The sequence below is a fragment of the Lynx canadensis genome, chromosome A3 (assembly GCF_007474595.2).
Source record: "Lynx canadensis isolate LIC74 chromosome A3, mLynCan4.pri.v2, whole genome shotgun sequence".
NCBI lineage: Eukaryota > Metazoa > Chordata > Mammalia > Carnivora > Felidae > Lynx > Lynx canadensis.
Genome location: NC_044305.1, coordinates 72,380,956 through 72,406,617, shown reverse-complemented (window position 1 = coordinate 72,406,617; position 25,662 = coordinate 72,380,956). Strand labels below are relative to the sequence as shown.

Genomic DNA, 25,662 nt, shown 5'->3' with positions numbered 1-25,662 from the left:
AAAATAAATAAAAACTTAAAGAAGAAATTTAAATTTAGACCTTCAACATCTAAAATATTATTTCCATTTACGTATGAAGAGACCTAGGCTCATACAGATAAATTCTTCTCCCTCTTGGTGATGTCTCCTTTTCCACCTTTTATATACTTTCCCCTCTATGATCCTGATGCCTGGTAGATTCTCTTTAAACAATTAGCCAAAAATGCCAACCATGTAATGGAATGTAAACTCACTTTCCAATAACCATCTAATTTCTCCCCTTTTTCTCTCAAATTTCTCTTTAGCATCTTAAGAGTGAAATCTATGCAACATCTCTTCTCCACCCCTCATTAACTTTTCAACCCACTGAATCTGGCTTTGAAGCCCACTCCTCCACTAAAATTGCTCTCAACAAAGTTATCAGAGACCTCCAAATCACTAAATCCAAAGCATTATATACATTTTTGCTCTTTTTTTTTTTTACTTGACATTTCTTCTCCTCTCCGCCCTAGGCTTCTGGGACACCACACTTTTGTCTTCCTCCCACATCTCCCTGTGATCCTTCTCAGGGAGAGTTCCTCTTACTTTGTTCAATCTTTACTTTTCCTGATCTTTATTTCAGCTTCTGCTCCTAATCCTTCTGCTTGCTCTCTTAATCTCTATCTACTCTTTCAATGACTTCATCTAAACCCAGATTTAACACCAAAGCTCCAGATTCATATACCCCTCTGCCTACTGAGTGTCCCCACTTGACTGTACCATATCTACCTCCAGCCACTCCCTTTACTCTCTGACCACACACACCTCCCTCACCCAATGTGCTCTTCCTCCCACATTCTGAAACTTGACAGAACTGGGGGAGTCATAGACTCTCAACATCCCTGCACAATCAACACATCCAGTTGATTCTAGTGGTCTTTCATCTCTCTTGGTCATTTTTATTGCCCTTGACTTACATCAGGTTCTTGTCTATTTGCCAGGAATACAGGTCAAGATTGGCTCTGAGGCTTGGGCCATTACTTAGCAGGTGCAGTGAAAAGATTTGAGATTTGTCACCTTCATTTAAAAAAATTTTTTTTAAGTTTATTTATTTTGAGAGAGAGAGACAGCATGAGCAGGGGAGAGGTAGAGACAGGGAGGGGAGGGGGGGAGAGAGAGAGAGAGAGAGAGAATCCCAAGCAGCCTCCGCACATCAGCCCAATGCAGGGCTCGAACTCAGGAAACCATGAGATCATGACCTGAGATGAAACTGAGAGTCAGATATTTAACTGACTGAGCCACCCAGGTGCCCCAGTATGTTACCTGCCTATCACAGTGTTTGGATTTGGACATCTCCTATTGCTGGAAGACTAGGGATGGGGAAGTGCTTGCTCAGGGATAGAAAATTATAAATCACAACGTTTGCATTTTATCTTCACAGTAGTTGAAGTTTATTTAAAAATAGCCACAAAAGCAGATGAGGTACCAAAGGAATAAGTGAACAATTGGAGGTATTGATGAACAAATGGTTGTTAGAGATCTATTCTGTCATCTACGTTAGGCATCTGGGTTACCAAGACTAATATGGCATGGTTTCTATGTGCAACAAAATCATACTCTAGTGGAAAAGTAGATGATTCAAATTTAGCAAGGAATGTATGAAGCATCATATGAGTACAGAAGAGTTTTCTTTCTGCCCTCACTGCAGTAGCACATTAGGTGGTGGAGGAGGGAGTGATGTCCTGCCTCAGGAGGAAGAGTAGAGCTTCCAGAAGATATGAAAATGCTCTCGCTCTTACAGAAACCTTAAGGGAGTGTAACCCTGGATCCTGACAGTGGGGATTTGGGGAATTCAGCCAGCTGTTTTCTCAACTTACACAACCTATGTGATTCCTACTCTCTACATCTCTAAAACAAAAAGGCTGGTATAAATGAGGTTGGCAAACCTTTTCTATAAAGAGCCAGAGAGTAATGTTTTAGGCTTTGTGGTCCATATAGTCTGTCACAACTACTCAACTCTGCTCTTGTAATGTAAAAGCAGCTATAGACAATACATAAACAGATGGGCCTGGCTGTATTCCAGTACAACTTGATTTACAAGAACAGGCCGGGGGCTGGATTTGGCCTATGGGATGTAGTTTGCCTACGCTTTGTCTCCATTACCTCTAAGATGCTTTCTAAACTTACCATTCTATTGGTTCCTGAAACAGTAGTTCTCAAAAACTTGATATACTTCATGGTTTTTAAATGTACTTTGTTGTGGCTGGTTAGCTCAGTAAGTTTAAATTGGCATTAAAAATAAGATTTGGAGTCTGATTTATTGTGGGTCAATTAGCTTCGCTGTTCCATGACCACAAACCACACTGGGAACTTCAACAGATTCATGGTCCTGCCTGGAGCCAGGTAGAGCAATGTGACAAATGCCATCCTCTCCTGCTTCTTTTTAAAAAAAAATTTTTTTGATGTTTATTTTTAAGAGAGAGAAACAAGAGTGTGAGCAGGGGTGGGCAGGGGGGTGGGCAGAGAGAGAGGGAGACACAGAATCTGAAACAGGCTCCAGGCTCTGAGCTATCAGCACAGAGCCCAACACAGGGCTCCAACCCACAAACCATGAGATCATGACCTACGCGAAGTCAGATGCTTAACTGACTGAGCCACCCAGGTGCCCCATCCTTTCCTGCTTCTAAGAACAAATGCCCCAATGATGGTGTGGCAGCATCCTTTTTACACATGTACCAGCACCACTGAGTTCATTTCAAAAAAGCAACTACTTTTCTTTTTCTAAAAAAGTTTAGAGTGTGTGTGCAAGCATGGGAGAGGGGAAGAAAGGCAGAGAGAGAATCTCCAGCAGGGTTCATGCTCAGTGCAGAGCCCAACACAGGGCTTGATCCCACAACTGTGGGACCATGACCTGAGCCAAAATCAAGAGTTGGATGCTCAAATGACTGAGCCCCCCAGGCGTCCTAAAGAGCAACTTATTGTCAAAGAAAGTTGTCAACGTAAAAGCAGGCTTTGGGAATCTATAGGTCAAAAGAAATGTCTCATCACCTTTTAATTAAACCAAATTGGTTTTTATGGCTACTAACAAAAGAAAAACATGCTGCTATGCACATAAGCTAAAGCAGAATCACCAAATTACATGGCACAGAAATCACCAAATTACATGGCACCAAATTACATAGCAAATTCCTTCCTTTCCTTTGCTAGACATCACTAATTAATTCTAGTGCTTTCCCGCACAGAGCCTAGACGTGTTCTCATAACTCTTCCAAACACACTGAACCAGGATGCTACACTGAGTAGCTTGGCATCCCCGTGCTAGATAAAGCTTCTTGTCATACTGCAACAAAAGTTACTGTGCCTTATGTTTCCTATCATTTTCCATTCCTATCACCAAATTACTCTTGTTAAAAAGATGTACGTACAACCTTGAATATAGCAGCTATAAAATTCAACAATACAAAATTGAAGGTAGTATAAATTTCATTTAGCAGCTAAGAGTATAAATCAGTTAAAACCTTTTATGGAGAAAAACTGGACATTGTTTATTATAATCATACTAGTTGGGTACTTGGGGATTTGTTATATTATTCTTTCTGCTCCTGAGTGTGTTTTAACTTATTTTTAAGTGCCTAATGAAGATAAAAATATCATGGTAGTGATATAGTACATAAAAGTAAAATCTAAGTTAACTAATAGTACACAATTGAAATAATTCAATGCGGCCTTGTACAAAGTTTTGTGCCTTTGCTTATTTAGCATATTAAATTACAAAAGTTTACTACTGAAACCATTTTACTAGTCTCTTAATATGCATACTAAAGGATTTATAGAAGTTTATAAATGCATGAAATATTTCTGGAAAAATAAATAGAAACTACCTACCTTAAGTAGCTGCTTCTGGCTTGCTTTTCACTGAATATCCTATTGTTCCTTTTGAGTTTTTGTACGTGTTGCATGTGTTGCCTAATTAGATAAATAAAATGTGACTCACTGATTCCACTCCTAAAAAAAAGGATCCTGAGGTAATAACTGAGGAGTGGGTAAAGATTTTACCTCAAGAATGTTCACTGTATATAACAAGAAAATAGTTCAAGGAATCTAAATATCTAATAATTAGGAATTGGTTAAGTAAGTTACTGTATTTTCATATAAAGAAATACAGAAGATGAATTTTTACTTATAAAGATGTTTGTAATATGGTGTTAAGTTTTTTTTAAAAGCAAGTTACACAAGAAGATTTGTATTATGACCTTAGTTTTATAAGAAAATATATACAGACAGAAAAATATTTGAAGGAGGCACATCAAAATGATAATATAAACCATCTCCTGAAATATGGATAGTTTTCTTTCTTCCTTTTTTTCAAATTTCTCCAACAAATATCAACTTTAAATAAAAGATTATTGATAAAGAGCAATCTTAACACAGAGAGAAATATAAAATTTGGCTTTTGTAATCAAAGCCAAAGTCATTACAAAAATACTGAAATTTTATTGACAATGTCTCTTGTAGAGGGTAGTGACATCCAGAGTTAGACACTACCTGGTATTTCACCAAAGATATCAAGTCTTTTCAGTGGATTTAGTAACTCCAACATGGTAATGTAAGGAATGATTTTCCCCCTGTATGAAAAAGAAATCTTATAGTATTGAAAACTGTTAGACTAATACATATAGGTTGTGTAATAAACAAAGGGGAATGGTGGCTGAAATACCTGAACATGGAGACACCAGACATTTTGAGTGGGAGACTGATATGGATTCAATAGGTTGTTGTGGCCATGGCTGGCTGGTAAAGGGTCTTGTGCAGCATGCTAAGGATTTGGACTTTTTCTATAAAGACATGGACCAAGTTGTGTTTCAGAATGAAAACTCAAAGCGTCCATAGACGGAGTCAAAATTAAAAACAGAGTACAAGTGGAGTGTTTATATTTGTAGTTTCTTTAATTTCTCCTAACAAGGATAGAAAGAACACACTGCAAGTTATTTGTTTCAGAAAAAAAATATATGATATGTAAACACAAAACCCATAGCAATTGCTATGTCAACAACTATAATATACATAGTTAGGGATAAGTTTAATGTTGCATTTTATTGTTTGACTAAATATAAATAAGAAATTATATTAAATTGGAACTTATTTTGTCCTTAACACTCTACACTAGGCAAATCAAGCACAGCTTGGATGTTTATTATAAATCAATACGTGCTGACATTCCAAGTTCACCTAAATGGAATGCACTTAGTATGTTAGATTCTATCAATCTGTTTAATCATTTCTCAGAGATTAATATTCCTTACAAAAAGATCCGTTAAATACAAAGGCAATCCCTACTCTGAGAGCTATCAGTTTCTTCCCGTGAGACCCCCTGGAAGCACATCCCTGTGGTTGCCAAAAAAAAGCATTAGAAAATTTCCCAGTTCCATCTTACTCCAAGACTTTAGGGACAATGTTAAAAAATGGTTTTCTTTCCTGATCTACTACCAGAGGCTAGAAATAGTCAAGTGGTACTAGCTTCCTTTCAAAATTAAAAACCGTTGAAACCACACTTAAGAGCGTTTTACCTCTAGCAATTAGTCATCCAGAGCTAGTGCTCAGTCTCCTGTGGGTGGGAGTGACACAGTGAGGCACATGACAGATTAGGAGGGCTAAGGAGTCAGATGTTACTGGAGAAGCGTACTGGGTTAGGTTCACGTTGTTCAGGCCCTCTTTTAGAGAATATGGTTAAACTCCTACAATTTAAGGGCTTGTATGAAATTTAACTTGAATAAATACAGAGGACCTGTCCCATCACAGTCAGCCAGGGGAGCCTGATCATTTTAAGTCAAAGGCAAAATATTAAGACCAAGTTTATTTAGGTGGAAAGGCTTTATTCTTCTTTCATATCTCACCTTGCACAGAACTGTAAAACACCACTAGGAACCCTGAAACACAGTCTAGAGAATTCAGGACCACCTCAGCTCCGGTTGCCATGGCATTTTCTACAACTGAGCCTAGTGCCTTCTCTTGCAAACTGAAATAACACAGAGAAGGTAAAAAATATCTACACTGAATAAGGTATTACCAAAATTTAATTAATGTGTTTACCTTTTCCTATTCTGGGACAATAAAGCTAAGAACTATTAAAAAGTGGTAAACAAAACAACAAAAACCCGAAAGGAAAGACATTTGTGCCTTTACTGCCTGTTATTCAGGTTGCACTTGAACACAGATATTTTGGCTAACAAAGGGTAAGGAAATAAAGGATAAGGAAAGCACCACTGATGGTCTTTACCAGGGCAGCACTGACCTGCTGCTGTGGTCTGCGTCATTCTCCTTTATAGCCATGTTACAAAAGCCCTTCTTGGTTTATGTCAGGTTTTCTCTCCCTGCAAATACTGTGGCTCAAGAAAAAAGTTTGACTCATTAGCTTTTCCTCCCTATGCTTCCTTTTATATGAAAACTTAGTTAAAACCTATTTGACATTCTAAATAATTTTCAACAAAAAAATGTTTAATTTCTCCCAGATATTTCTTTTAGGTTCGGAGAACAATAATGTTATAGTCTCAATATGATGCTGGTCTTTGTGAAGCTCAGGAGACAAAGCCAGATACTTGTGCATGCAGCAAATTCCTGTTTTCATCCCCCAAATAACCTTTTTTTTTAAGTTTGTTTATTTGTTTTGAGAGAGACAGAGAGAGAATCCCAAGCAGGCTCCATGCTGTCAGCACAGAGCCCAACACAGGGCTTGAACTCATGAAACTGCAAGAACATGACCTGAGCAGAAACCAAGAGTCCAACGCTTAACCAGATGAGCCATTCAGGTGCCCCCCCAAAATAACTTTTTTTTTTTTAATTTTTTTTTAACGTTTATTTATTTTTGAGACAGAGAGAGACAGAACATGAACGGGGGAGGGTCAGAGAGAGAGAGGGAAACACAGAATCTGAAACAGGCTCCAGGCTCTGAGCTGTCAGCACAGAGCCTGACGCGGGGCTTGAACTCACAAACCGCAAGATCATGACCTGAGCCGAAGTCGGATGCTTAACCGACTGAGCCACTCTGGCGCCCCCAAAATAACCTTTTTAACTAGTGTCAGTACAAGTCTTCCCTCCCTACCCTTTTTGGCTGGGGATGGCAGAGAGAGCAGGAAGGCTATTGGGATAGCTGCTCAAAAGTTTTTGGATGTAAATATTTAGAAATGTCAACTAGTGTCTTCAATGAGATTTTATTATATATATATATATATAATTATATAATATTAAATTATAATTATATAGTTATTATAATTTTTTTAGAGACAGTGAGCAAGAATGAGGAGGAGAGAGAGCATCTTAAGTAGGCTTCACATTCAGCATGGAGCCTGACATGGGGCTCAATCCCACAACCCTGGGATCATGACCTGAGTTAAAATCAAGAGCCGGCCACTCAACTGACTGAGCCTCCCAGGCACCCCTTCAATGAAATTTTAAGTTTAAAACTAGTAATTACAAAATCCACAGATTGTATGCCTCCCAAGAGCTGTGTATCCTCCTTTGGATTTTTTTTTTTTTTGGCATAAAAAGAGAATATTAACACAGAAGTGATTATTTCTTCTGAGGGTGCACTAAAAAGACAGGAACTTAAGACTTAGTAGTTCTCTATCATATGCCCAAACAGACATGTTAAGGCATACTCCCCACAGTTTGTCATTTATTCAATTACATTTATCCAAAACTGGCCTTGGATAGGCTCTAATTTGGTTAAATTTGAATAGTCACAATTTTTTTTCATATTGTTGTTGTAAGAGCAGCACAAAGAGCAAACCCAAACAGCTTTATGAGAGAAAAGTCTACCTTCCACAGCTCCCACCTTGATCCTTCCTAGGCTTCCAGCCTTCCTAACGTCAATTCTTTGTTCTTTTCAGATGAAAACAAGATGACCCTGGCTAAGCATCTTCTTGTGAAGAGACTAATGACAAACGCAGTCTTTATAAAAGATTCCACAGTTGAAATGTAAAATATTTTTTGCCCCTTATGTCCCAGCATTGAAAATGTCCTGTGAGAAAAGCACTAAGATTATTTCATTTGACTGATTGATCAACTGATCATTCATTCATCCTGTCTAGTATTCACTAGACACTTGTTACATGCAAAGCAATAACACTGATTCAAGATTGTGGAAAGTACAGTCTCTGACTTTGAGAAATTTGCCATCTTGAAGAGAAGTAAATGCATTTATCAACAGGGTTGTTGTCCAGCCTGTAAAAACTGGACCATTTGTCTGACTCTTTCATTGTACAGATGAGGAAATTACAGTACTGAGAGGTGAAATGAACCTCCTGAACTACATCATGGATGTAGACATCACTGGGAGAATGGAGAAAGCACTGGCTATTGAGCAAGCCACTGACTCCATCACTCACTGTTTATATGACTTTGGAGAAATTACTCAACTCACTGAGCTAAGCCAGACCTCAAAGGGCTAATGGGGGAAGAGGGGAGGGTGTGCAAGACTGGTGAGCAGGGGAACACAGACTTCCTTCAGGACTGTTTTCATACAAGTTTACTGTGACCCAGAAGCAGGAAGTGTGAAGTGTATTTACAAGATAAGGATGAAAGTGAGCTGATGCAGTTTCTCCATGCCTCCCTACTTCCTCACAGACCCTTAAATAAAAGTCAGTGGTCAATACAGCCCTCAGGGAGTGATAAACCTGCCAGGTCAAGAACTCCAGGTTACAGGCCCACGGCCACTCATACACAGACCTCTACAGTTGGGTACTTGGGTGTTCCATTTCTTACTGCTTGTTTGGGCCTAACATAGGCCAGCTTTGTCCTACTACACTTGCAAAACTTTAGTTTCCTCATTTCTGATATTTAATTATATATATACTCTGTAGGCTTATTCTAAGACTTAGGCAAGATGGCATATGTAAAGTGCCTAGCAGGGTGCCTGACCCAGACAAGGTGCTTCATAGATGGCTTTCTTAGTTGAGGATATGAAAGTAGAATTCGAATTTCTGGACTCTCCAGCCTAATGCTCTTTCAATACACAAAGAATGACAACTCCATTTAGTGTGTATTTACTTTGTGCCAATGGAATGATATATTAAAGGGTGAGATAAAACTATGGTTATTTGCAGAAAGCATCACATATCTAGAAATCCTAAGAAATCTGTTTAAATTTATTGGCCTATATGAGTTTATCAGAGTGACTAGGTTTATAATGAATTTACCAAAATTAGGAGCTTTCTTTATGATGTTAAGTGCCAGCTCAGTAATATAATAACAAGGGAAGAAATTCTATTAAAAATAGCAAAATGTCGGGGCACCTGGATGGCTCAGTTGGTTAAGGGTCCGACTTTGGTTCAGGTCATTATCTCACAGTTCATGGTTTCCAGCCCTGTGTGGGGCTCTGTGCTGACAGCTCAGAGCCTGGAGCCTGCTTCAGATTCTGTGTCTCCTTCTTTCTCTACCCCTCTCCCACTCATGCTCTCTTTGTCTCTTTCTCAAAAAATAAACAATAAAAAAATCTTTTTTAAAAAATAGCAAAATAAAACAAACAGGAGGGAGGATAAACGTAGAATCGCCTAGAACACTTATAAAGAAAATTGCATGGGGCACTGAAGTGGTTCAGTCAGTTAAGCATCTAACTTTTTTTTTTTTTAATTTTTTTTTTCAACGTTTATTTATTTTTGGGACAGAGAGAGACAGAGCATGAACAGGGGAGGGGCAGAGAGAGAGGGAGACACAGAATCGGAAACAGGCTCCAGGCTCCGAGCCATCAGCCCAGAGCCTGACGCGGGGCTCGAACTCACGGACCGCGAGATCGTGACCTGGCTGAAGTCGGAGGCTTAACCGACTGCGCCACCCAGGCGCCCCAAGCATCTAACTCTTGATTTCGGCTCAGGCCATGATCTCATGGTTCATGAGTTCGAGTCCCACATCAGGCTCTGTGCGGACAGTGTGGAGCCTGCTTGGGATTCTCTCTCCTCCTCTCTCTCTCAGCTCTTTCCCCATTTGTGCTCCCTCTCTCTTTCTCAAAATAAAATAAACCTTTTTAAAAAAAAATTACAATGGATTTTACGAGCCATATGCAAAGAAAACTACAAAGCTCTTCTGGAATGTATAAAACAAGATGAACAAATTGAGATATATACCATATTATCATGTAGGAAAACCAATTTCAGCAAGTACAGTTATTTACTATTTGTTAAATATTAAAATCCCACACTAACAAAGAAACCGTGAATATAATGCTGATCTAGGTCCTAGGAAATCTAAAACAAAGCATACTGCTTAAATTATTAAATAATCAAGGCAGTGTGGACCATACAGAAATGAATCTAGTTTACAAGTATCATAAAATTGGGGAAAATAGTAATTATTTAATGTTTGCCTAATTATACTTTAGTAACTCCCAGAATAACTGGTTAACCAACACAAAGCAAAACATGATTTGGATCAGCTCTTATACTACACACCAGAGTAAGCCCCTAGTGGATTAGAGAGTCAAATATTTGCTTTAACTCTTAGCAAAGCTAGGTAAACAAAGAATAAAATATTTATGAAATCTTTAGAGGGATATTATCTTTGAAGAGTTTATTACAATAATGGAATTGTAAATGAAAAAATAAATGGCTCAAAAAATCAAGCAAGAAAATAATATAAAATAAATATAAAATAAAAAACTAACTCGATTAAGAGAAACACGATTGGGAAACATTTGTATTGATTATGATAAAAAAGAAGTTGGCATACATAATTAAGAACTTATTCAAATCTTCAAAAACTAAAACCTCAGGAGAAAAATGGTCAATGTATATAAACATACAATTCACTTATGAAGAAATGTATGTATATCATATATATTAACAAGTATATAATGAATATATGATCGAATATATACTTGCATTATATTAAAAATACATAATGTACAATTAATATTCTCAGAAGAATATTTATAAAAGCAAAAACTGAAAACAAGCCAAATACCCGATATAAATTATACTTTATAAACTCAACAGAGTACTATATAGGCATTAGAGGTATAATTATAAAAACTGGAAAAAATTGTTCCTATTTAATGATGGAGGGGAGCCCAGTAATAATTCCACTTACTGTGCATACTGAAGAAGACAAAACTCAAAGTCACTATTGACGTGGAATAGTGGAATCGTGGATAATATTTTTCTGTAAATAAAATGGGGGAGGAAGCAGGAAGCAACTATACTAGTAGTTGAACAATAGTAGTTGTTGAACATTATGGATTCTAACACCTACTATATTTTTCTCCATATAGATGAAAGAACAGAGTAGAAGAGAACAGGAATATCAGTGTCAAATGGCAAGTTATTAGGTTTCCGAGAGGAAGGATCTTTCACTGTACCAGAACCTTACAGAAACCATGTTTCCAAAAGGTGCTGGAGAATGCAAGCATCACATCTTGAAAATCAAGTGTATGCGATTTTTGCCACACCTTTGTCTATGGAACCTTGTTCTGGGCTCTTGGTATCCTGTTTGTCTTCTTCCTTCCAGATACTTTATTTTTACCGTAATACTTTTTTCAAAAGTTTGCCTGGATTTAGACAAATAAATTCACATGTAAAAATTTAAGACATTTCTTCTAACTCCTAATACATTTTGATTTCTTTTTATTGTCCTTTATCTTCTCCTTTACTGGATTCCATATAACAGACATAATTTGGATTATGAGTTAATAACTAGGAATAACAGACATGGGTTTCAATCCTGACTCAACTGTATGACTTTGGGCAAATTACTCATTTTTAATCCTTGGATACCTTCATCTATAAGATGGAAATAATAATACTCCATTGGGTAATTATGAGGTTTAAACTAAAGGAGTGAATTCATGTAATATACTGGGTATGGTATCTACTTCTAACATTAAACTCTCAGGTAATGATATATGAATATTCCACTTGAAATTGTATTCAAAATTTCAACTACTTAGAAAAAGATAGAAAAACAACCTTAAAATGGTTCTTCTACTTCCTTCAATACATTTCGTAGATCACATTTCCTTACAGAGAGTCACAGTTCAATGAAAGAGAAATTCGCATCTTTTTCTGTCCTATACTTGCTTTTTTTGTTTGTTTAATTTTTTATTGGAGAGAGAGAGGGGGAGAGAATGGGGGAGAGGGCAAGAGGGAAAGAGTATCTTAAGCAAGCTCCATGCTCAGCATGGAACCCAACACAGGGCTTGATCCCAAGACTCTGGGATCATGACCTGAGCTGAAATCAAGAGTCAAATGCTCAACCGAATAAGCTACCCAGGTGCCCCCTGTGTTTGCCTTTTTAAAGAGGCCCTGATTTCTTTATAAAATGGAATTGTGTGTAAATAAATAGATATACCAAGTTCCCTTAGTCACAGCACCCAAATGAAAACTGTCATTTACTGGAGAAAAGGCAAAGAGGAAAAATGCATCTATTCAGTCCTGGCTTTCTGACTTCAATAGTCTAGCAACCTCATTTCAACTACTGAAGGCTGCAGAATGATCAAAATCAAAACCCACAACTGTTGGATAGAGTTCATATTTAAAATTTTGCAAATGAAAACGAATCTCTGTTGAAAAGTGACTCAGATAGGGAGAAAGGGGTATTTTAAAGAGATTAAATGTTGTGGTTCAGACTCAGAAAAACCATGGTTGGCCAAAAAGCAAGGCTTTCGTATTGTGTCTTCATCAACATCAGTGACTGCAGTGTAGGTTTTCTGGAGGTGTGTTTTTTAAACACTCCTTGAAATTCATAAGTATAATATGAGCATTACTTGGACTTTATTTGAATTTATTTGAATTTCAACAGCTACCAGCAGATGTGCTTAGAAGGAATAGGCCCCCAATTCCCAAATAGCACAGTATTTCACATCTATTTTAGACTCTAAAATGAGATTCCAGGAAGATGGTTCTGAACCTTTCTCCCAGCTGCAGAAATACCTCCTCTTGTTACCCTGCTGACCTACACCAAGGGAAGCCACTTGAAAAGATGTTCTTTTGCCAACAATCATGTTACCATTGTAACCCACAAATGGAAAAATAAACTGTTGGCTCCTCTTCAGAAAACCTATTCTCACATTGCCCAGAACCAGGTAGATAAATAAAACCATAGCGTTCTTTTCATTCCTTTCTCATTTTCCAAAATGATCTTGTTATTTTTATAACCTCAGCAAGCTTATAAAATGGGGCTTATCTACCAACAGTGAAGTCATATTAACGTTTTTCAAGGTAAAGGGTTCCAGAACTATCCCCCTCCCCTGTTCCTTGGGACTTCACTCTATCAGCGCACTCACACCAATTTGCTCTCCCCACCCCTCACTTCAGGATGTACAAGCCCTTCTCATTGGAAAATAAAAACTTCTAACCTGAATTCTTCTCTACCTATTGCCCTATCTTATTTCTTTCCTTCACAACCAAGCTTCCCGAGCTAACAAATCCCTATTAAGTCAAGTGGAAACTCTAGGACTTTGCTTTCAGACATAATAGCAACAACTTTATTGGGTGCCTGTCTATCCCAGGCACTCTTATAGGCATTAAAATTGTTTTACTTGATTACAAAAATGCAGGACTAATTCATGTTCATTGTAACAAGTGAAACAATACAGAAACAGATAAAGACCAAATCAACCTCATCCCCATCCCCAATCCTCCACCACCTGAGCTCCTTATCTTATTTGACACAACCACCACGAGAAAATTGAGGCCTAGAAAGTCTCAGGATGTACCCTGCAGTGTTTAAGAGGAAGAACTTAGGGATCTGACTGCCTGATTCCTGACTTTGCCATTTACTAAGTGTCCACGAGCAAATTACTTCTTATTTCTGCACCTCAGTCATCATATCTGTAAAATGGGGCTAATGACAGTGCCTAGTGCAGAGGGTTCAGTGAAAATGTAATGCACCAAAACACAAAAACATTGTTATTTCTAAAGAAAAAAACTGATTAAAAAAAGAGATTGTTTCAAAATGACAGCTGAGAAGAAAACAGGCATTAGAACAAAATTCTGTTCACCATTCTGTAACTAGTACAGAGTCTAAAAGAGTCTTTTCAAGCAGCTGGAAAAGTTGGCTCAAAAAATATGCTCCTGTAATGATGACACCGTGATGCACTTTGTTTTTCAAGGTCATGCTATTTTTTTTAAAAAAAGATCCCATATTTCAAATTTTCATAAATGAATTTTATTCTTTTGCTATAGTATCAGCTTATTTTTAATCATTAGTTTCATCCCAATTAAGTTAAAATGATTATGTTTAGCATTTAGATATTACAAACATATTTTATGTAATGTTTTATACCACTTTTTTCAATTTTTTAAGTGGCTCTTTACATCTGTAGGCTGATCACAGTCACCCCTGCTATCTGGCTCCACCACGCCAGACCAGCACCCTACAGAGACTTTCAGCCCCTTATGGTTTTATCAGGCACCATCATGCATATTTGCTCTTTCTGAGTGCTGTATTCCTAGCACATGATTAAATCACAATTATTGACTTTCCCAGGGTAAATCATTACCCACTCTCTGGTAACTAAAATATTTTCATTCCACTTCTATTTATATACTTTTTCCAAGAGGCTGTAGAGAGATGACTGCAGCTGTAAAGCTACTTGGTTAATCACTCAAAGCCTCTTTTTCACCAATTCCTTCTGCAAACACAGTTTCATGGGCTTTCTATGGGAAACTGAGGAAAGTAACAAAGTGTGTATCTCCTTCACTTGTCTACCAGCATTCTTTCTGGTCTTAAGTAAGTAACACCAGATTGAGGTCCTCAACGTTCTACCCTGGGTGGCCCAGCCCAAGGAACCATGGCTCTGCGTGCCAAATTATACAAACATACTTGCTTAAAGAATTTAAGTCAAGAGAGATCCCTTTCAAAGCAAGGAAGAACTGCTCAACAGGATTTGAAGAGTCAAAGGGAATTAAGACTACACAATTCACAAGCTCTCTTCATTCATCTTATATTAAGTTTATCCATTAAAAGATCACGTTGTTTTTTTTTTTTTCTGTTTCCCAGAGAATTTAAACACTTCACAATTCTATGCTGTGCAGAATTGTGGCTACTATGGACTTCTCCCAAGAAGCCATCCTTCTTTCTTTCCTCAGTTTTCTTTTCTTTCTTCCCTTTTTCTTTCTCTATCTCTCCCCCCTTCCCTCTTCCTCTCTTTTCACATTTCTATTTCTGCTTCTGGTTGACTAGACAGTTCATATATTTTGTATTATCTTTCTTTATTCCCCCTTTCTAATATATATATATATATATATATATATATATATATATATATATATTTTCCCCCTTTCTAAAATATATGTGTATATAAATGTTCCCCCTTTCTAAAATATGTAATATATATATATCCCTTTCTAAAATATATATATACACATATATAAATCTAAAAAATATGTAAATATATATTTGTTATGTATATATTATATATATTATATTACATATATATAAATATATATACACATACATATAGCCAGAATGTTTCAAGCCCCAACTTAAAATCCTATTTTGTTCTCTTCAGTAGTTTCTAGTCCATCCTCTAGGACTCAAACAGAATGAAAGACCCCAAGAGAAATTACCATTCACCCTAAACCCAGTATAGTCACCATTCACTTTCTAATTAAAAAAAAACAAAAAAACATACACATTGCTTATTTTTTATCAGATCCTATATGTGTAACCTTCTTCTAGGCACTCTGAGAAAAATAGTGAAATACAGGGTCTGTGACATTAATATGAAATTCTAAAAGTATCTGCTTTCCCACTAACTGCTTTCAGCAAAGGTGGCATTGCTATGTAATTAACCTTGGCCCTAGAATACAGGCCCAGCTTTAAATCGCCTGTCATCACTTTAGATCGCCTAATGCCCTGCGTTCATGACCAGGTCATGATCCCCAGGTCATACCCCCCTCATTTCTCAATGATTTTAGCTCCTGGCTCTTTCTCACTGCTCTCTTTCCATCATTTCAATATACACATCAGTGATCCTTCACACCCTGGCCTCGTGGTTCACTGACCTCCCCACCTGGAATGACCTCATCCTCAATCTGCCTCATCTGAGCCCCATTTGGAAGGATGAGTAAGATTCTGAACAATCCTCTGTGTTCCACTCCCCAACCTCTGTGGCATCCCTCCAGCGCACTCTGGTACTTGGCCCAACAACACCTCAATTCCCTGGGTCTTCCAGTGCATTGATCAGGCCACCTGTTCACTGCCCCTCATCCCTGTATGTCCTCTATTCCTGCAGCTTCAATTCTAAGATCGATTATTGTCATCATTTTCTTGCTCTTCTTGCTTCAGCTCTAAATCTAACTCTGCTTACTCATGCTGCGCCTGTACACTGAATGTGGCTGAAGAAAAATTCCCAACCATGCTGACGTAACTCACTTCAAATCCATGACCTTGAGAGCTCTCTTCTCAGAATCCCACTGCCTCTTGCCTCATCCTTTTAATAATCTTGCTTTCTGCCTTACTTATAACACTGAAGAAATCAGAAGAGAACTTCATAGATTCCACCACTTCTACCCACTGACCAGCATACATACCCTTATCCTTTGCCTTCCTGCAGTTCCCACAGGTGAACTTACCATGCTCGCATCGACAGCCAAGTCCTCCTCCTTCTCCACTGAGGCTCCAGATTCCATGTGATCTCATCTATTCAAGGGCATCCATCGAATGATTCTCCTTCCTCTCTCCTACATCATTTTTTGCTCCCTACCAAATCATTGACATCAGCAGGTACACATACTTCCTTTTCCCCCATTTTAAAAACACTTTCATTGACCTACTTTCTCCACCAGCTCTCGCCCCCCTTCTGTAGACCACAACTCCTCAAGAGTCGTGTATACTTGCTACCTTCACTTTCTCCCTTCACATTTCCTCTTAAACCCATTATAGCTAAGCTGTCACCCTCCCACGCTTCCAAAACTGTTCTTGTCAAGTGATGACCCCATTTCTTTATTTCCTTTTGGAGCAAATTCTTCAAAAGAATTGTCAATGTTCACTGTCTCAAATTTCTTTTCTCTCATTCCCCTTAAAACCCACTCCAGCCCCCTCACTCCACTGAAAGTGCTCTTCCTGAGTCACCAGTGATTCTTTTTGCTGTAAAATCCAATGGTCAATTCTCAGACTCCATTTTACTTGACCTGTCATCACCATGTCACACATGTGAACACAGTTGAACACTTCCCTTTATGCATCAGGCTGCCAGCACACTGCACACTCTCATTCCCTCCTACCTCAGTGGTCTCTCCTTAGTCTTTTTCTCCTTGACCTTATAATTTTGGAGGCCCCAGGGCTTAGTATATCAATACTCACACCCTTGGTGATTTAATATAGCTCTCTGGCTTTAAATATCATGTATGCTGTTTATTCCCAAATCTGTATCCCAGTCACAGACCTGAGTTTCAGATTTCTAATGCTTACTATCTGAACTGTTGTCTAACAGTCATTTTAAACTCCACTCATCCAAAAGTAAACTTCTGATTCTTCTGTAGAGATCTGCTCCATCATGATCTTCCCCTCCTCTGCTTCTGGCAACTCTATCTTACCAGCTACTCAGGTCAAAATCCATGGAGTCATTTTTTACTTCTTTGTCTCATTTCCCCTACCCAATTTATCATGAAACCATGCTGGCATTACCATCATACTACATCCACCATCCACCTCCATTGCTACCACTTGGTCTGAGAAATTTCTTTCACCTGGACTACTTTGGATGCCTTCTAAAAGATCTCCCTGCATCTGCCACTGCCCCCATCCAGTCTATTCTTCACCCAGGACCTAAAACAATCCATGCAAAACCTAAGCCAGATTTTGAGTCCTCTGTTCAAATTTCTGAAGTGGCTTTCCATCTCACTAAGAGCAGAAGCCACAAGTCTTACAATATCCTATGAGAACCTACTTGATTTGGCCTCTCTCATTCACTCTGCTCCAGTCACAGTGATCTCCTTGTTATTCTTTGAATGCCCTAGGCATGCTCCTGTCTTACGGCCTCTGCTTAGCTCTTCTCTCTTCTTAGAATGCTCTTCTCTATAATATCCTCTAGCTAACTCTCTCGTCTTTGAATCTTTGCCAAAATCTTACCATTTCAATGAGGCTTCCTCTGACCACCCCTTTTAAAATTATTGTTCCCCACTCCCTACTCCTAGAACCCTCATTCCCCTTATTCAATTCTTGTTTCTTTTCCATAGTACTCATCACTTCCTATTATGTTTTACTGTTTAAGTGTTATTTATTGTCTTTCTCCTCTGTTAGAAACTCCAAAAGGAAAGAAATCTTTGTTCTGTTTACCAATATACCCCAAGGGCCTAGAAGTATGCCAGGCATAGCACAGGCACACAATAAATATTTAATGTTTAATAGACTATGTATTTAATAGACTATGTAGGTATAGTAGTATTTGTCTCAACATCATTTCAGCCTCATGCTATTTTGTGTAAAGATTACTGTGAAACTCTTGATTCAACTTATTTATTGTTTCTACATCTGTTTAGGTTTTCTACTGCCTTTCAGTCAGTGTCAATGAAATACATTCTGTGAAATAATATATTTCATCCAGGTTTGAAAATGCATTGGCATAATGTTTTCCAACATGCCCTCTGATAGTTCTTTAAATCACTACTGTGACTATTTTTCATTCCAAATACTGTTTACTTAGTCTCTTCCTCCTTTTATTGTTAATCTTTGGTTGATATTCTATTGTTTTTCATTTTTCTCCTCTAATGTTCCTCATTTACTTTTTCTCTTTCTTTGGCCTAACTCTGCTAATTTTACACATTACTCAGGTTATACTCTTTGATGAGTGATATAATGTTCACCAGTACTTCTAGTTTCCTTTTTCCTAGACGATAGCACTTACCTGACCTTGTGAAGCTAGGCAAGGCCATCTGACTAGCTCTGGCTAATGACATATGCCATTTTTGATGGAGACATTTAAAAACCCATGCATGGGGAGGTGATGGTCTTCTCAATAAACAGGGTCTGGTCAATTCAATATTTATATGGAAAAATGAATCTTGATTCTTATCACATCATTCACAATAACCAATTTCAGATCAACTGTAGGTATAAAAGTGAAAGATCCTGGACAGGGAAGATTTCTTAAACAGAAAATAAAAATCACTAATCTAAAAGGGGAAAGTGATAAATTGGAATATGTTACAATTTAAAATTTCCATTCATCCAAAGACATAGTTAAAATAGAGGAGAGCAACTAAGAAAGGGAGGAGACATTCGCAATACACCTGTTTCTAAACAGACTTGTATCTAGAATGCATAAAGGATTCCTACAAATCTATATGAAAAATACAGAATACGCAACAGAAAAATGGGGAGAAGACTCGGACACCTCGTAAGGAGAGGATATCAAAACACATGAAAAGTTTCTTTGTTACACAGGAGGTAAATGCAACTTAAAACCAGCATGTGATAACATCACACACACACTAGCGAGGCAGAAATAGAAAGGATGGCACAGGTTATGGAAATGGACTATCACGAGACTGACCCATGAAGGGCCTAGAAGCAGCCTCTGAGTAAATGAAAGCAACATGAAAAATGGCTTTTAGTGTAAAGAGCCACATGGTCCTAGTGGGGACAAGGGCCTAGAAATCTATGGCACATGGAGGCTGGGGTCTGAAGTGATGGCTCGGGCAAAGGCCAAGAAAACAGACTGAAAGGTGTGCCATCTTCTGAGGAGCAGTGGGTGAGGAAGAGAGGGCTGGAGTGGTGGAGGAGAAGCCAGGAGGTGAAGAAATGGAAGCAGTGGAGGAAAACAAAGTGGTAAATTAGGTCAAAGTCAAGGGAGGTCCCTGGTCCCTGAATGTGGCTCTCCACATGAGCTCCGTGGAGGCCAGCCAGCCAGAAACGGACACGGAATGCTCAGGCTGACAGAGCCATACTGCAGGTGGAGCACAAATTGGGGAAGGTATGGCAACACTACCTAGAGCAGAGGAACTACATCATTCAGAATATCCCCAGCTTCTGGGTCAGGGCCTTTTGGAACCACCCACAGCTGTCCACCCTGATTAGAGGCCAAGAAGCATAAATGTTTAAGTACATAACCAATATGGAGGTGAAGGGCTTCAGATACCCTAGGATGGGCTGCAAGTTCAAGTTTTTCTTTCTAAGAAACCCATAGTGCAGAAACAAGCTCACTGTCGAGGAATATGAGGTTAGAACTCCCAGCCAAGTGATGTGTCTTGCCACTCCAATCAAGACGTCATAAGAATCAAGACGTCATCTGCAGCTTCATTGCCTGGTTTTCAGACCACAACCTCCCAGAGTCTGACAGAATTGCTGAGATTATCAAAGAGGACCTCTGGCCAAATCCACTTGAATACTACCTATTGCATGAAAGAGCCCGTAAAGCTAGACTTGGCCAGATAAGGAAGCCAGTAGAGATCTCCTTGAGTTCCAAAGTGGTTAACCTCACCCTTGAAAATACTCCCATACAAGATCCCCTACCATTTCCTGCTGGACCTGTGCTTTGTCAACAGCACTGGGTATGCCCATTACTCTTTATGTGCTGACCTTTCAGCATCTTCCTTCCTTTGAACATTGGTTCTCTCAACTTTAACATTAGACCTTCATGGCAGTTCCATATTAACATCACAGGCTATGTGGCATGGTTCACACTCTTCTAAGCCAAACAAATGATATTATAAATTGCACTGCTTTTATCTACACTGCTTCTTTTTTCCCAGGGCCTCTAGCCTGGTCACTACCACCTGGATTTCTAGCTATGTTCAGGAGCCTGTTTTGCTCACTTTGCTCATCACCTGTGGACAATTGCTGGGCATTAATAAAACCCAGGGAAAACAGCAGTGTGCCACTTGGTCTATGTGATTTATGCAACTCCATTGCTCTTCTTGCCCTTCTGGTCACCGACTGCTGCCTATACCCACCCCCTCAGGCTGCTGCCTGCTGGATGGACATTTTCCAGACCATTGTCAGCTCCACTCTCTGATTTTAGATAAACACTGATCTCCAGAATTGGTGGTGGGTCCACGTTTCCTGCCAGCCCATGAAAGACCTTTCTATTCCTCCCCTACAAGACCCCAATTCCTTACCACCACAACGACCACTCAGGAAACCTACAGGCTGTCAGGCAAGTGGTTGAGGTGATGAGTTAGACCCTATTCACATAACGGGATAATGATAATGTCCTTGGTGATAAAGTACCAGGCTTTCTCAGCCTCACCCAGGGAATTCATATAAAATCTAGGGACTGTAAGTTGCCTCCGTTCTTCACCTTCAACATGATTAAGTGTCACAGGTGCCACGGTGAGTGTATGCTTTGTCTTCTCTTTCTCATTTCCTTCTCTTTGTCTCTTTCTCTCATATCTCTCCTACCTCTTTTTAAAAGTGGTAGCCTCACCCTCAACAAAAACATTAAAAAAAAAAAAAAGTGTCAGCCCAGACACATCTGCAAAAGCAGGCTCTTTAGTTTAATCTAGCTCTCTTTTCTTCTCCAGAGACAGAACGGGAGTCCTGTCAAGAAGACTACCACAGCTCTTACTGCCCCTCTGCACGCTTCCAGCCCCTCCTTCCCTTAGCAATGCCTATAGGGTTTAAGGGAAGACCAGTCTAGATGGAAAGAAAGGTGTTTCCTGTTCAAAGTGGATGAAAGAACCAAAGAGGTTGTGATGGGTGCCCCATGCAGGGAAAACTGAACTAAAGGCCAGCAGCAGAAACTGCCAGTGAAATGCAGGGCCTAGAATTAAGACTGCGTTGACTAAGAACCTGCAAGGAAGGGATGCTTGCTCTGTGAGTGGTGACAGAAGGGCTACTTTTCTCAGGACTGGGATGGGAGAATTGCAGGTGGCTGAAGTGTTAGCTCTGTTACCTACCTAAGGGCTTTTTAAAGAAAAACAATGCCATATTGGGTGTTTTCTCTCTTGTTTTCATGTGGCCTTATTTATGTGAAAGATTAACTACTGTGGCCTTAATTTCACTCATATTTAGTAAAATCCTGTTACTTTCTCTGCTTCTGCTTACTGGGAAGATTCAGTCATATAGATTTGTTTTGCTTTCAATTGAGGGAACACTTGGAAGAATATATATCTATTTCCTGTATAATATGGAGAATTCTGTGAATATCCACAACAGTTTTCACCTTGTTTCTGTTAAAACTGTATCTTTAGAAATACAATTTGAATAACTTGGTCTCGTCAGAGGCTGAAGACTTCAGAGATTGTCGTCTTCATGGGAAAATTACCTACAAAAAATTTGTGGCCCTGATTATCTTGACAATTTACCCTGGTAACAACCTAGCAAATGATAGATCGCTTTTCCTAAACAGCAAAAATACTTGTGAGATTGCTCTGTAAAACTGGAAGGGTACCATTGGCCTATTTATTTGTACATGTTATGGCAAAATGAAAGCATGTCAGTCTGAAAAAAAAACAGATAAACTAAAAAGATGGAAAATAACAAGTGTGGAAAAGTACACAGAGAAACCACAATGGTGGAAGAGTAGCCTGATACAAAAATTTTAGACAATTGTTTGGCAGTATCTATGCACACCCTCTGATCCAGTTCTGGGAATATACCCAATAGAAATGCATACATGTATTCACAAAGACGTGCAAAGAAGTGTTTATAACAGCACAATCCTAATAGCTAACACTGGGAACTGCCCCAATGTTCATCACTGGCAGAAAAAATAAACACAGTTTAAATATTCACACCATGGAATACTGTGAGAAATAAAGAACTGTGCCTACATGTAATAACATGAATGGATCTCACAAACATGATGTTGGATAAAAGAAGCCAGACTCAAGAGTATGTGCTATATAATTCCATTTATAGTTGAAGTTTAACAACAAGTAAACCTAATCTATGGTGATAGAAGTCAGCATAGTAATCACTATGAAGAACAGTGAAGATTCTGGTATTTTACCCTACTTACAAACTTAGCATGTTAGCCTGCTTAGTTAATGGATGCTGAGTCAGAGACAAAGGATGTTACAATTCAATAGCCAGCTTCAGTGCTTGCACCAGTTGCTTGAGCCCTAATTCTTATTCTGCAGCATGAAGAAAAAGCCAAGTGACCCCTGCCCACACAGTGGGCTGCAGAGGAGAGGAACTCTGGGCTTAGGGAAAGTGAATCCTTTATAATGGGAATTAAGCATGTATGCCCTTTGCTTTGAATGCCAACATTATCTTTACTACATAGAATAGCAAGTAAACCTGTACTTTGTTCCATAGGAGACAATCTCTATTTTTTCAAGGCTGTAAGCAAACCTGCCCTTTGCTCTGGAGGGAAACACTATTTCTGTCTTCCAAGGCTGTTCTCAGATATCCTTAAAAAGATACTCTGAACAGAGTGGCCAAAATGAACAAATCAGGAGACTATAGATGCTGGAGAGGATGTGGAAAAACAAGAACACTCTTGCACTGTTGGTGGGAATGCAAACTGGTGCAGCCACTCTGGAAAACAGTGTGGAGGTTCCTCAAAAAATTAAAAATAGACCTACCCTATGACCCAGCAGTAGCACTGCTAGGAATTTACCCAAGGGATACAGGAGTACTGATGCATAGGGGCACTTGTACCCCAATGTTTATAGCAGCACTCTCAACAATAGCCAAATTATGGAAAGAGCCTAAATGTCCATCAACTGATGAATGGATAAAGAAATTGTGGTATATATACACAATGGAGTACTATGTGGCAATGAGAAAAAATGAAATATGGCCCTTTGTAGCAACGTGGATGGAACTGGAGAGTGTAATGCTAAGTGAAATAAGCCATACAGAGAAAGACAGATACCATATGGTTTCACTCTTATGTGGATCCTGAGAAACTTAACAGGAACCCATGGGGGAGGGGAAGGAAAAAAAAAAAAAAAGAGGTTAGAGTGGGAGAGAGCCAAAGCATAAGAGACTGTTAAAAACTGAAAACAAACTGAGGGTTGATGGGGGGTGGGAGGGAGGGGAGGGTGGGTGATGGGTATTGAGGAGGGCACCTTTTGGGATGAGCACTGGGTGTTGTATGGAAACCAATTTGTCAATAAATTTCATAAAAAAAAAAAAAGAAATTGTGGTTTATATACACAATGGAGTACTACATGGCAATGAGAAAGAATGAAATATGGCCCTTTGTAGCAACATGGATGGAACTGGAGAGTGTGATGCTAAGTGAAATAAGCCATACAGAGAAAGACAGATACCATATGGTTTCACTCTTATGTGGATCCTGAGAAACTTAACAGAGACCCATGGGGGAGGGGAAGGAAAAAAAAAGAGGTTAGAGTGGAAGAGAGCCAAAGCATAAGAGACTCTTAAAAACTGAGAACTGAGGGTTGATGGGGGGTGGGAGGGAGGGGAGGGTGGGTGATGGGTATTGAGGAGGGCACCTTTGGGATGAGCACTGGGTGTTGTATGGAAACCAATTTGACAATAAACTTCAATATTGGAAAAAAAAAAAGATACTCTGAACAAAGGCAGTGTTTCTGCTTCCAAGAGTGCAGAAACATCAGAACCCATGATAATTATCTCCCAACAGTTTGGGAGTAGGGGGCGGGGGTGTGAGTACCTACTGACTGGAAGGGACTATGATGGTGGATTCTAAAGGACTGGTCATGTTCTGTGTCTTGATCTGAGTGTATTCAATTTTTGAAACATCATTGAGTTGTATACCTATGAAACACACTTTTGTATGTGTATATTATTTTAATAAAATATACTTGAGAAAAACAAAAAAAAGAAATAAAAAATAAACAAAGGAAAATAAAACAACAAAACCACCACCAACAAAAAAAAACTTCATCATTTTCTGGAAACTCTGCTAGAAAATGATTAGCCAATTCAAAAGAATATTTCAGATCCTTCTGGGTGGGTCATGAGTCCATATGTGAGAATTCTAATAGGATCATTTACTGTGTTATATTCAAATGGCTAAATCCCATTTTCTAAGAAAAAAAATGTTCAATTATCTGGGTATGGGCCATCAACTTTTAGTATTTTTATTGTTCCTGCTCATTTTGTCAACTGACCTTTATCAGACTTTTTCAGTTGTAAATAGTTCATTTATCATGGATTGTGACAATTTTCTTTTCTCCATCATAAGTGTACTCTTTAATCCCCATCACCTATTTTACCCCCCTCCAACCTACCTCCCCACTGGTAATCATATAACCCCTCTGGTTCTCTAGAGTTAAGAGTCTGTTTCTTGGTTTGTCTTTCTTTTTTTTTTCCTTTACGTGTTTATTTTGTGTTTTAAATTCCACATATGAATAAAATCATACGGTATTTGTCTTTCTGACTTATTTTGCTAATAAATACTCTCCAGCTCCATCCATGTCATTGCAAATGATAAGATTCACTCTTTTTATGCTGAATAATATTCTATTGTATATAGGTTATATTTTTGTATATTTTGTATATTTGTATATTTTGTATATATATTTGTATATTTTGTATATTTTGTAATATTCTATTGTATATATGTTATATTTTTGAGGTAAATACCCAGCAGTCTAATTACTGGATCATAGGATAGTTGTGTTTTAACATTTTTTTATGTTTATTTTTGAGAAAGAGAGAGAGAGAGAAAGCATGCATAGGAGGGGCAGAGAGATGGGGAGGTGGACAGAGGATCTGAAGCAGGCTCCGTGCTAACAGGAGAGAGGCGGATGTGGGGCTTGAATTCACAAACAATGGGATCATGACCTGAGCCAAAGGCAGATGCTTACCCAACTGAGCCACCCAGCTGCCCTA

At 38.7% G+C, this 25,662-nt stretch overlaps 2 protein-coding genes across 2 annotated transcripts in view; one reads left to right on the top strand and one right to left on the bottom strand.

Moving 5' to 3' along the window:
• Nucleotides 1-25,662, bottom strand: part of ACYP2 (acylphosphatase 2) — a 177,023-nt gene that overhangs the window by 28,232 nt on the left and 123,129 nt on the right. The gene's annotated exons all lie outside the window — the stretch shown is intronic.
• Nucleotides 19,420-25,662, top strand: part of TSPYL6 (TSPY like 6) — a 91,312-nt gene continuing 85,069 nt past the window's right edge. Inside the window, 5 exon segments of the mRNA XM_030309080.1 lie at nt 19,420-19,603; nt 19,605-19,811; nt 19,813-20,145; nt 20,147-20,441; nt 22,083-22,264. Of these exon segments, the coding sequence (XP_030164940.1) occupies nt 19,488-19,603; nt 19,605-19,811; nt 19,813-20,145; nt 20,147-20,441; nt 22,083-22,264 (1,133 nt within the window). The 5' untranslated portion in view covers nt 19,420-19,487.